Source organism: Nesoenas mayeri (assembly GCF_963082525.1).
Source record: "Nesoenas mayeri genome assembly, chromosome: 14".
In the NCBI taxonomy this organism is placed as follows: Eukaryota; Metazoa; Chordata; class Aves; order Columbiformes; family Columbidae; genus Nesoenas; species Nesoenas mayeri.
The window spans coordinates 8,444,635-8,457,822 of NC_137556.1; the positions used below are offsets into that span (position 1 = coordinate 8,444,635).

General features: G+C 46.8%; 1 protein-coding gene across 1 annotated transcript in view; it reads left to right on the forward strand.

Annotated features, from left to right (window-relative positions):
- The window catches only part of COL23A1 (collagen type XXIII alpha 1 chain), a gene marked incomplete at its 5' end in the record, with an annotated part of 181,772 nt that overhangs the window by 156,366 nt on the left and 12,218 nt on the right, over positions 1-13,188 (forward strand). The window contains 9 exon segments of the mRNA XM_080353326.1: positions 1,677-1,703; positions 3,423-3,449; positions 4,136-4,162; positions 8,700-8,771; positions 9,992-10,108; positions 10,535-10,570; positions 11,085-11,111; positions 11,515-11,541; positions 12,617-12,661. Of these exon segments, the coding sequence (XP_080209452.1) occupies positions 1,677-1,703; positions 3,423-3,449; positions 4,136-4,162; positions 8,700-8,771; positions 9,992-10,108; positions 10,535-10,570; positions 11,085-11,111; positions 11,515-11,541; positions 12,617-12,661 (405 nt within the window).

A 13,188-nucleotide genomic window follows, 5' to 3' on the forward strand; every position in this document is an offset into this window, starting at 1 on the left:
AGGATGCGCGGGTGCCGCACACGTGTGGTCATACAGGGCAAGATGTAGGAGGGGGAGCGGGTGCTGATCCCAAGGTACCATTTTGGAAGTGTAGCCCTTGAACTTGCAGTGGGCAGTGAGGAGAGCAGGGCTGGGCTGGGTTGGCGATGCTGGGAGCAGCCGGCCGTGCTGTAGCGCTGAATCAGGCTTTGTGGTAGGGATGCAGCACCCATGGCTCCCTCTGGAGCGGATCCTCACCCAGCGAAGCACATAAAGTGCCTGTTGGAAATCTGGAGGTGCAAGTGGGTGTGCAAGGGCTTGGTGGACTTGCAGCCATCATGCCATATTTCTTCAGGAATATTTTGCAGGGCTGAGCGCCTTCGGGTTTAAATGAGGAAAGGTTGTAAGTTCTTGGGCAGTAGGTTGTGGATGGTGTGGAAGTGCACTTCTGGGATTTATCGCAGCTGTTGGGTTTTGAACTGCATCTTTTCATCCCCAAGTGCTCCAGCTGGCAGCAGGGGCAGCTTTGGCCATGTTTGTGGGCCTTAGATCTTCCTCTCCCCACATGTATCCTTTCTCAAAATCAAGGTTTCCTATGGCCCAATATGCTCAGTGTGTCACATTAATTAAGGGCTCACATGCTAGAAATGGTGGGGAAATAACTATTTACCTTGCTGATTTACAATGCACTCCTGCAGCAACCCTAGAAAGGGAGGACCTGGGGAAACCAAATGCTTGGTCCTGCAGACACAAGTGTGCTTCCAGGTTTATATCACTGCAGATGAGCAAGGCACGTAGGGGCAGATGCCCCCCTTTTTCCTTCATAGTGAGACACCCCATCCCACCATTGAGACTTACCAGTGTGGACTGAGGGTGATGGCTGATCCCCACATCTTAGATAAAACAGGAGAGTTTCAGCAAGTTCTTTTGAGAAAACAGATGTTTCAGATCTGGGGTTGATGTTTATCGCTCCTGGGATCTGCTCAGTTTAACTAATATCGGGCACAGAATCATAGGATATTTGGGGTTAGAAGGGACCTTCCAAGCTCATCCAGTGCCACCCCTGCCATGAGCAGGGACATCTTCACCAGCTCAGGTTGCTCAGAGCCCCGTCCAGCCTGGCCTGGGATGTCTCCAGGGATGGTTCATCCACCACCTCTCTGGGCAACCTGGGCCAGGCTCTCACCACCCTCAGGGTCAAAAATTTCTTCCTCATATCTAGCCTGGATACATTTAAAGGTGAAGATTCCTCGTCCAGTTTGACGCATTCTGTCACTTTCAAAAGAGAAAAGATTTGATTCATAGCCATAGCGACAGAAACAGAGGTAGTGCCATTACACAAGATCCATTTTATGGCTGCACAAAATTATTTCTGTATGTTTTACTGCTCTTTTAGAGTCTTTAAAAACCTCAAGGAGTCCCAAGAGCTGTGCCAGAGCAGTGTCACCCTGTCCCTAATCCTGTTGCTTTCTCTCATGCTCCTTCATACTCTGCAAAATGCTTGATGCCTCTTACTCTACTTCTGTGAAACCTTTCTGCTGGATTGCATGGATGAAGAATTAGTATATAAGTAACATAGCCAAAGATTGCACTATATGTAAGCAGAACCTCTCTAAAGAGCATGGCTGATATTGCTATATTCGTAAATTGCTTTTAATTTTTTTTTTAATAATATTGTCTTTTCCTTCCCTTTTCAGGGCCCTCTTGGTTTGGATGGCAAACCAGTAAGTAGTACTGAGTGCCAAACATAGCATGTCTTTATTCATGCTGCTTTGCAGTAAATAGGCAGAATCTCAAGTGTTACTCATCTGTTACTACATATATAACTGTCTAGGAGATAAAATTGCATTTAGAAAACTATTCAGTGGTCTGTAACATGTGCAAGTTCAAACTCTGAGCCAGAGCTGGCTGGCACAGCTAGAGCTGAGCTTTTCTTTAGCTGTCAGCCCATCTCTGCCGCTTCTCCCCATCCTGTGCCAGCTCGGCTAGTGCAGACTTTGCAGATGGGCTGCAGCCCAAATTTGGGAAACAAACTCCAGTAGCACCTGGGAATAAGCAAAGTTTCAGTGACCTTGATCATGTGCTCCTGGCACTACAAAGTGGTATCATAAAAATTATTGTTCCCAAACTGGGTTCATTTGCTTGACTCTATTTTTACTGGGAAGCCCTTTAGGTACTCAGGTGCTCCACTCTTTTCTCCTCAGCTCTGTATTTTTATCCCAAACCCACTCTATTCCACCACATTCACTAGAGGGCACCATTTGAAATCTTTTCAAACTCTTCTCCTAAACCAACTGTGATTTTCAAAGTAGGTAAAAGTCATTCAGTCTTTGCAATCTAAAAGTTATTGCAGATACTTATTTCTAGCCAATTAGGAAGTGTTTGGTTATAGGTGTACATTGCTGTAGCAATCCTACCCCTGCAGATGACAAACGCGAATGAAAAGACACCTAGACATAAAGCATTAGAAAAATTAATCCCAAGGAATAGGAAGACCAGCTCACTGGTCTGTGCTCAGGGCTCGGCTTTGGATTAGCAAAACCCCGTGATGGAAGAGCAGCGCCAAGCCCCGCAGCACAGTCCTGCACCCGCTGCCCTCGGCAGGCACGTGGCTGCCAACGGCTGCGAGTTGTGTGTGCGCACCGGGCAGGAGCGAGACCTCTTCGTGACAGGCAGGGAAAATCTCAGTGAAAGAGCAAACTTACCAAATGTCCCAACTGAAACCAGACTGTTCATGGTCTTTTCCATGGGAGCAAGGGGCCAGCTGTCTCGCTTAGAGCCAAATTAACAGCAGGAGGGATGCTGCGTGGGGATGCAGATGCTGCCGCTGTCAGCCTCTCTTGCTGACTTCCCGCCGCTGCACCCCACCAGGTCCTGCTTCGGCAAACGCCGTGAATTGGGCTGAACCCCAAGAATTTTTCAGTGCTGGAAGGAGGGCGCGGAGCAGACACATCAAAGCATGGCTCTGCGGTTCTTTTTGGGGCTGCAGCATGTCTCTGCCTGCCTGTTGTACAGAAAGCTGCTTGCAGGAAAGATGACTTACGTCTTCAGCAAATAGACTAAAGAAAGCAGCCCATCCTCCCTGTTTATTTCAAACAGATGTATAATTGTTGTAAGGATATGCTAAGCATGTGTTTTTCTATAAGTGATTTAATACTTCAAGAAATCTCTTGCATTGACTTAGAGTCACGTGCTTGCGAGCAGCTGTCACGCTGCCTGCCCTGCCCCGGTCCTTATCCGGTCCTCTGTCCTGGTAAGAGCAGGCAGGACCCTGTTGGTGCTTTTCAGTAGCATGCTGCTCATGTGAAGCAGTGCATAACTTAAAATAATAGCAAATGTGGCTTAGGCTTGCGAACTGACAAATGCTGTCTCCTTGGTTTGGATGCTGTGTGCATTGATGATTCTGCTGTTTCTTAACTCGGATCCTTCTTATGTATTTCCAGGGACCTCCAGGACCAAAAGGGGAAAAGGTAAAGACTGCATTAACATGTGGCTTTTGACGATGCAACTGTATGTCCTCCTCCTGCTGTAATTCTCTCATGTTCAGGTTACCCCAGTATGTCAGCATGAACATTACCACTGGATTTTGTTGGGATGTAGAAACATGGCAGCAGGTTCTTGGGTGGCTTTTGAATAAACCCTGGTAATAGGAGGGCAGAAAGAATTTGCAAAGATGTAGGAGGAATAAGTATGGCCTTAATGCTCATCCATGCTGCAGGGTTCCTGGTAACCCCTTAAGGGATAGGAGAGTGGCATACAACTCTCTTCTTGCTCTCCTCAAAGAGCAAGGTTGTGGGCTCCATCACTTTGTGTTCGCATGACATCCTCCCATGAAATCAGAGCAGCCAAAGAAGGTCATTACTGTACTGAAAGTGATGTTAATCCTTCATGGATAAGACATAAGCAGTTGCTAGGAAAGTTGGAAACAATCCACTATTTCTGATTTATTCTCTGTTTCGTTGCCTGCCAGGGCAGAATCATTCCCTATTGTGTTGTCTTGAGCCCTTCTCCTCATTTGTTTTAAATACATTAAGCAATAGGACTTTTCCCACTTTCCTCGTGTGCCGTTCCCATGTCCAGCTGACCCTGCACTTGGTCCTTCACGGTTGAAATTTGAACTCCAATACTGACCCTTGCTGTTTTGCCTGACACACAGGGTGAAGCAGGGGACATCGGCCCAAGGGTAAGTAATGGTACGCTTTATTCTACGGTCTTGTTGGGTTTGGTTACTGCACAAAACAAGGCTTTGTGCAGCTTTGTCTCTGTAAACTGAGGTGTGGTAACAGTTCTGGAAATGTTTCATTTTGCCATTGGAGCTCTTTTTGGTGGTGTTTTTTCTAACTTTGACCATGGGGAAACAAGAGTGGAAGACCTTGAGGTACCTCATGAAGGGTTTCACTTTCGCTACACTTTTCCATCCCAAATTCCCTCTTCTAATGTCAGAGACAGACTCAGTGTTTCTCTTGAAGCTGTAGTCTTTATTTGTTGGCATCAGAGCACCAGTACGCAGTGGTATGACCTGGTGTCCCAAGAAAGGGCCCAGCACGGTGTTCTGCAGGATGGAAAGTTCTTCCTCTCTTGCTGAGCAAACCATCTGGGAGCATAGGCTGCCTTTGATGGAAAATAAAGGGTTTAAAGTAACTGTATGATGAAGGAAAACTGTTTTGGTGATGGCAGCAGTAACACCAAGTCTCCCATGTTGTGGGTGAGATGGGACAGCTCACTGTGAGGTCTGCGGTATTTCCGAGGTGCAGTTGGTCATGGGTTATAGGCATCTGCTGGAAACCCCGCGATGCGGGGTGCTGGAACTGGGATGTTGGCGTATGGGCCCTGTGCAGAGCCCAGGTTCAGAGCTGGTACCCAAGAATCAGCTAGTAGGTTTAGATACAGTTGCAGGAAACGCAGGCAGGACCTCAGTAGTTAACCAGGCAGAGATGCCTCAGAGTCATTTTTCTTTTTTCCCTTGGGGGCTGTTCAATCACTTTTTGAAGTTGGTGTCATTTTCTGAAGCAGCTCCCAATTGCTGCTCTGCTGCCACCCTCAGACTCCGAGAGCCCCTGAAGGTTCCCCAATAGATTTATGCCCTGCGTGGCTGAGGAGGGGCTCAGCATAAGGTCTCAACCTTGTCTAAGTGCCCACCCACACTCTCAAAAGAGGCTTTAAGAAGTGATTCAGCAGCACGTGGGTGTGAGTTTTCACTCCTTGTCTGGGGCTGTGAGTGACTTCAGGGCTGGGACTCGGGTGATGCCAGAGGAGATGCTCAGGCTGCAAAGCCTCTGGTCTCTGCTGCTGGATAACGGGGGATCCCACCTCCTGCCATGGCTCCTGTTTGTGCTGCAGGAGATGCTCAGGTTCCATCTGGAGTCACAGGGGCAGGTGCCACTTCCCAAGGTAACACTTGTCCTATGTTTTAATCTACCAATAAAAATATGTGCTTTTTTTTTCTCCTGATCTGCATTTGTCCAGATTTCACTTTACTTTTAGATTTATGTCTTTTTGCACAAGAGTAAGGAAAAGGCTCAGAAACAATCTGGGAGGAAAAGGGGAGAACCAGGCCTGGCAGAGTCATGTGCAAGTAGGTGTAACGACTGGTGCCTGGCTTTGAAAATAGCTTCCTTTGTGTCTCCAGACAGTCAGGGTTGTGGATTGGATGCGAAACATCTCAACACTATCTGGGCCAGATTATTTTTTATTTCTTAATTTAATCTATCGTCTTCCTCAGGTTTCAGTGTTGACTTTGAAAGATGTGCTGCAGCAAGTCATCGCATCAATGGGAGGATAAATAGCTAGGAATATATCCAGTGCTGACTCCCTCGTAAATGTGTGTGTCTATGAGAGCTCAAGCGGGAATAGCGTGTGTCAGTGAACACAAATATTATCATTAGGAATGATGGATTAAAAGAGAATAATGCTTGGGGCGGCTTTGGAGGGACTGTCTGCAGTGGAAGTGAGATGAAGGCAATTAAGGATTAGCTGCTGAATATGTTTGTGTCTGCGCTGCTTCTCTTTCTGTCTCTAATCAACACTTGCCATCAGTGTGGACAAAAAAAAGAGATTACTGCATGTGTGAGTGTGCCTAATGCAGATACTGGAGGGTGACTTTGGAAGGCTGAGGAAGGCATTTACATCAGGTTGTCTTAGACACTGAACGCTAGTGCTTGCAAATGGCATCAGGAAAGCTTTTGCACAGCCTTGCCTAACCAGGACGGAGAATAAACATGCTCAAATATACTGACAAAATGCATGTAAGTGTATTTACAGGGAGAAAACAAGAGCAGATTGTCTCGGCTCTGGGGAGGAAGTTGAAGCAGGATGCTGCCAAGGCTGGGTCTGCTGTGCCCTGATATTTTTGCTTCTGTTTCTCTCTTAAAATCAAACATGTTGCTACATCTCTGAAAAGGACTGGTTTTATAAGCCGGGCTTGCTCCCTGAGCTGGCACTGGGATGACCACTCTGAATTTATTACCTGAGGTCAGGTGATCCTGTTCTTACTGACAATTCAGAGGTTTAGACAAATGGTGGGACTGATAGATTTCTGCACATCCTGGGCTAGTGGCTGCACAGCGTGTGTGGCAGCAGTGCCAGGTTTGCTCAAGAGAGAAAAGGGGCTTCAGTTTGTGAGAGAAACGTTCTCGTCAGTGGCCTGTGCAGCAGTTCCTGCTCAGCGGCCAGTGCCAATGGAGATGGCACCAGTAACATCCGCACCTGTATCCTGAGCCACCGGGGGCAAATGCTGGCCGGCTGTGTGGCTGAACTGGCTCGTGGCTACAGGCTGGAATTCAGGCTGCGGGTAGAAAAAATAGCACTTTTTCACTCTTTTTGCAAGAAGATAAATAAGTGCTTGCCAAGCTCACATTGCAGACGAAAGCTCGGCACAGAAGGTGTCCTGGAGAGCTCACGGCCAACAGATGTATGGATATTGTATTTTACCTTTACTTCTTATTTTGAAGCCTTATGTTGAAATGGTTAAATCGAGTGCTCTAAAGCTGGAAATTGCCAGTGCTCAAGGTTTCTGTGCCCTAAGGCTCTACTGCTACACAGGGTCAGACCCAAAGGCCAGTTAGCTCAGTGTCCCATCACTAGATGCTTCAGGAGTGTAAACGTGGAGCAGGAACGTGTAATTCCAATACACCTCACAGCTCTCCTGGAGCCTGGTTATCTCTGACCTGGGCATTTTTGGGCCAGAGATGGTGCCTCTGTATTCAATAGCTGTTCACCTCAATGCTGTTCACCTTTCACAAACTCATCTGTAACAGAGATTGTTTCAAATTAAATGTGTGGTGGCTGGATTTGGTGTTGGGATATGGTGTGTTTGGCCACAGAGCAGATGCAAATTGTCATTTCACATCAAAATAGAGAGCGCTGCCCTTGGGAGGTTTTGACTTGGATGGTGCTCAGCAAGCTGAGGGATAAGAAAAAAGTTTCAGTTCCTGCCCGGTTCCTTGGGCTTTTCTGAAAATCCCACTCAGTGCTCTTGTGTATCTTCATGCACATAAGAAGCCATAAAACTAGGCCCTTTGGGTCTACCACAAAAACTTTTGCTCTCAGTAGAGCTTTTTTGGTGGTTTCTGTAGTATCTGGAGAGCCTGGCCAAGCACAAAGGCTCCGTGTCCCCATTAATTTCAATGTGGCATCATCTTGGGTTTTTAAAATCTCAGGATTTCAGCATTGTTCCTTCCCCAAAATGGGTGTATTTAAGTGAGGGCTGAGCTAAAGACTCTCTACAGCTTGAAAAAAAAATCCTTAAGGGGGGGTTTATTTTCCAGCGTTGATTAGTTTTGTTCTGTCTGACTTTGCTTTTCCCTCCCTTTCCAACATGACTGTGTTAAAACATCTGAGTTCAATGTACCTGTGCGTGCCTGCTGCTAAGCCTGGACTGGGAGACTGGGTGGGAGGTGGGCTTGTCTATGCAATATTTACCATAAAACTGAGTTTTGGGATTATCTGTTCTTTGTGTAAAAGATTTAAAAGCTCCCTGGGCGATTTGAACAAGTGGTTTGTTCCTTAGAAAACTTCCAAAATCCTCATGGAGGATGTGCTGGGTGTTCCTGTGGGGCTTCTCGTGGTTTCGCTCCATCCTTTTGGTTCTCCCAGGGACGCGCACAGGGATGGGGTGGACAGGGGAAAGGGAGACACAGTATTCTGAGAAAGGAAATGTCTTACTGCTTCTCCCTAGATAGATATGTGGAAAGGCTAAAAGACAATAGCAATGACTACTGACATGGTCTGAACACATTGTTTTTGCATCATATAAATCTGAGAGATTTATCTGCGTTTTGCAGGCGCGGGAATACATCGGTATTCATTTTAGTCTCTAAAAAAAAACCAAACCAAAAAACTACCCAAAAAAATGGTCTCGGGAGAAATGCTGGGATATATCCCCTGTGGGCTTTACTGGAATACTGCTCTTCATTCTGCAGAAAGCTCTGCAGTAGAGGGATCTTCTGTACCCCAGCTGCTTTGAATGTCCTATTGTGCAGTGAACTAATGAAAAGATACTTGTTTTCCTCTGTCTGTTTACTGCTCACCAAGCTCTAGTGTATCCAGAATGTTGAAACAATCACTGATGGCTACCTAGATTATTTAATCCTTGTGCATCCAATTAATTATTGAAGAAAAAATGTTACATATTGTTACAGCCTTTAAAAGTCATTCTTCTGCTGTGCTTTCATCTTAAATTCTTGCTCTTTCCTCCTCTGCCTCCCACTTTACCTGGCTAGATGGTTTTTCCCCGGCTCAATCACGGATTTCTGGCTAATGATCAGCTTGTCTTTAGCCGACGAGTGCTCAAGGTAGATGTGTTTGATCTGCTGCTGTTGGTTTGCTGTGATTCTTTGAGTTGCTTTTGTTTCTTCTTTCTGGCTGGTAGTGCACTTTTGCTATTTTAAATTGTCACTGTTGTGACTGCATTCAGAGGTTATTGTTGGGAGCGCACTTGATTGAAACCTCATTGGAATTTAGGGGGAGTTTTGTCAAAGGAGACATAGAAGTTTAGGGGCCACTTGTGGGAAGTGGGGATCAAGCAGCAAAGTCCTATTAGTGTTGATATGAGCAGCACTGGTACTGCAAAATAAAATGCATTAAAACTAGATTTGTCTAAATCCTCATACTCTAAACGTGACATTTTAATTAGGCAAAATTTGGTAGGAGACTCTTGACACAATTGGATGCAGTGTCCAGCATTTCCAATGGGATTTTTTTTTTAACTATGTAAGTGATTAAGGAGCACAGATCTTGTTGAAAGGCCGTGGGATTTGTGCTGCTAAGTCACTTAAGGACTTCTGAAAATCCCACACTTGTCCCTGATTTGAGGGTGGACCACATATTAAATACAGTCCTCGTACTGCCTCAGTGGTAACCCTTCCAGATGTTGCTAAAAGATTTACGAGACGGCCTTTTTGTGGGGTTTTTCCATTGTGCAGCTGCATGGATGTGCCCGGCCATGGCCCCGGGGCTGGGCTGCGGTGGGTCGGGAGCCGGTAACTGGGTGGTGAAGCCCCACGGGCACCCACCAAACCTTCACAGTCCCACGGAGATACAGCTGCTGCTTTTCTCTTTGCATCCAAGCAATACTGGTTGCAAGCTACGCTGGATGTTAATATATGACCTTGTCTGATTTTAAAGGATACTAAGGGCTACGTTTTTGGTTTTTTGTGGGTTTTTTGGTGTGGTGCACTAAGCTATGGAAGTGTGTGCATGCTCTGCGCCAGCATGCTGTTTGGTCTGGTTTGTCTTTGGGTACTGTCAAATTGGTGGTTTCCATGCAGACAGTTGATGGGCAAGGAATTAATGAGATAAAACCTTGTTGGAAGGCATTGAGCAAAGTCCTGCTTAAGGAACCAGAACCAAAGGGTGCAAAGCAGCCATGAGCTTCCAACCTTCCCAGCTGGCAGTTGTAATTAAATCCCTTTGGGAGAGTGGTGCTGATGGCCCAGGGATGCAGTGCATGTGTCGCGGGCACCATATAGCCAGTGCTGCTTCATTTCATCATGTCTGTGTGAACTTCTTCTAGGGTGACCAAGGTCGAGATGGAGCCACTGGCCCCCCTGGTCCACCAGGACCCCCAGGTGCCCGGGGGCCTCCCGGTGACACGGGAAAAGATGGCCCAAGAGGACCTTCGGGCCCCCCTGTAAGGACGCAAGATGCACATCAAACACATGCCCAGAGAGGGAGAGGAGGGTCAAGGGTGTCCCCTTCCCCAGTCCTGCCACCCCAGGTGCTGAGTCCCCAGCCCGAACCAGCAGTTGGGCTCTGGTGGCCACTCATACGGCAAAGCTTTGGGGCATGGGGCCAAGAGAGGAGGAGGCCATCCCATCTTGAGATTTGGAGCAACGAGCTGGACTTGGAACACGCTATTTGCGGCTGCTGATTGATACCTGGAGAGCCTGGAGGAGATCTCTTCCCTGAGGCGTAGCCTTCAGACAACCTGTTGCAAATCTCCAGATCGCTGGCGATGTATTTAATAAAAAAATAGCCTGAAACGCAATGCTACTGAACTGGGCATTTTGGAGAATGAGGGATAATAGTTTCAATATTGCCCTTTTTACTTTTGCAGGGTTTCAAAGGCGAGCCAGGAGAGGATGGCCTCATGGTTAGTACTGCTCAGCATCACCTGTGTGTGCATATCCCATGCTCCCCTCGCTTTACATCACCCTTTAGCTCTCCACAGCAAGTGATTTTTGTGTCGTTGCCTATGGAGAAAAAAAAAACATGAAAATTATAGATGCCCTAGAATGGATGTTTGTCTAGGGGTACCTGTGCCAGTGGGGAGAAAAGAGCCCGGTCTTTGTCCCATTGGCTCTTTGGAGGGATGTGCTTCTCCTGTATCCTCCCTTCTGCTCCTCCAAAGCCTCCTGACATTGTCACTCCAACTCACTAAGGTCTAGGTTGGATAAAAAGGTGCTTGTTATACATAGAATACACAAGCCATAAAAAAGTATTGTTTACTGGGAGCACAGAGAACTTACAGCTCTGTTTGTAAGGGAAAATGAGAATTTATCACTCACATTGGTTTTTTAATGGGAATAAAAATACTCCTGAAAATGTTTTTATCCTGTTACACTCTATTGCCAAACAAGGATACCAACTACTTTTACATTCAACAGGGTGCCAGGGGACCTCCAGGACCAAAGGTGGGTAATAAGTAATTTCTTATTTGTATAATTTTAACACAGATTCTTGAAATATTGCTGGATAAGTGGGGCGGAAATGAAAATACATATTTTTGCACTGGATTTGCACTCATCTGTATATATCAGATACAAAATTTCTGAGGTATCGCAGAAACTATTGACTTGGCGCTGCAAAAGTCTGAATGTGTCACCTGCTCAATATCACAACCACTGCCCTTGCAGCGGGGGTGGAGGGGCCATTGTGCTGCGGGAACGTGCTTCGTGCATTTTGGGATGGGGGATAAAGACGATCAACACAAGCCAAGTATTTTAATTTTACGATTAATGTTGACTATCCATACAATTAGTCTTATTTTGTTATATCTCTAAACTTCTTTGTCCTCTGTGTGTGTTGCTGTTGAAGGGTGAGCCCGGTGTCCAAGGGAAAAAGGTAAAATGGTGATATTTTTATTTATTATTTTTCTTTTTCCCACTTTGCACGGTGCTCAACTGGGGAAACCGTTGCCAGAGACCAGTGGAGAAGCCGTGGCCATGGCTGTCCATACCGAGCCCTTGTGTTTCCCCATGGTTTCTCCCCCATGCCACCCCGGAGCACAGGCATGGCTGTGCCTGCAGCCTGGTTTTCATTACCACCAGAAGCTGCAATCGCATCTGCCCAGTAGACAAAGAATAAAATAGCGAATGCCGAACAAAGCAGTAGGTCTTGAGCCCTTTCACACCAACAATTCAAGCTGAACTGAGAAGCGCCTGGAGGGTGTTATCTGCCCAGGGGCCCGCGGGATGGGATTGAAGCTCCTGGGATGGGCATTGCCATGCAGCACCTCGGTCTCCTGGGAACAGCCTCTCTCTTAAGGACAGACATGCTGCTTGGCTTGGCTGTTGAAGACTGTGGGAGGTTCACATGTCTGAGCTCTCCATGTTTTCTTCTGGTGGTGCCACCAAGCAGTGGATAAATCACTGCCCTTTCACTCTTGCTGCTTTTCCTCAAAACTGACGTGGCTGGAACTTGGCTTAAAAAAATTTCGTAACTGGCCAGTAAAGTTAACCTCTTCAGCGGTTTTAATCCATGGGAACAACAAAGCATGATGAGGGAAACAAGAAAATCTCCTGGCAGATGAGCATGCTGGTGACTCATCATGAAGTCCACGAGGATGGGTGGCAGGTTGCAGGAGCTCTTTGGGACCCAAAAAGCATAAATGAATGAAATATCTAATTTCTATTAAAGGTGGGGGAGCGTGTTCCCCAGAGCCTGCTGTAAGCAAATCCTGGGAGATGCCCACCCGCCTCCCCAGGAGCAGGGGGGGCAGAGCTGGGGCTGAGTTGGGAGGAGGGGACCACACTGGAGCCTCCTGGGCTCCTTGCTGCAGCTTTCTCCCGGCCTCCTCCAAACCTGAGTGGGTCTCGGGTCTGTGTAACACTCAGTGGGGTTGAAATGACAAGTTGGATCCTAATGATAAGTGTGTACAAGCTCTTTGTAGTTCACTTTTTATATTTTATTTTATCAGGGTGATGATGGGATCCCTGGGGAACCAGGACTTATGGGCCCTAAGGTATGTTGTGCTCTGTGCCTGTCTAATGTACATGCTTGGTAGCATCTTTTGCTATCTGATTTCTTGGCACAGTATCATTTTGGGGGCAAGTTAAGAAACATGTTTCTTCCCTGATGTGAAAAAAGCTAAAAAAGAGAAAAGAGAAGCATAACGTACCTCTGCCATGGTAGCTCTGCCCAGAAGTTTGCAAATGCAACTTGCTGACTGTGGCAGAGAATTGTCACTTAGAGGCTGCTCGTGCAGAAGACAAGGGGGCAGCGGTGCTGGGGGTGGCCCAGAGCTGGGGTTTGGGACGTGGGTTTGCAGTGCCCAGACTTGGGGTGCAGCTCTGCAGGAGCCTTCTCCAGCCCCTGCGGTTTTGGGGCTCACTTTGCAGCTGAACAGCACCCTCAGACAAACTGTTAAGCCTGAAAGCTTCATTTAATCTCAAAATTTCCCCTTTTGCACCTAGGCAGCGTGACATATTTCAGGCTAAAAGCAGAGCTTTGCTCACTCATGTATATAAAAGTAAAGAATAAAGCAAGAAA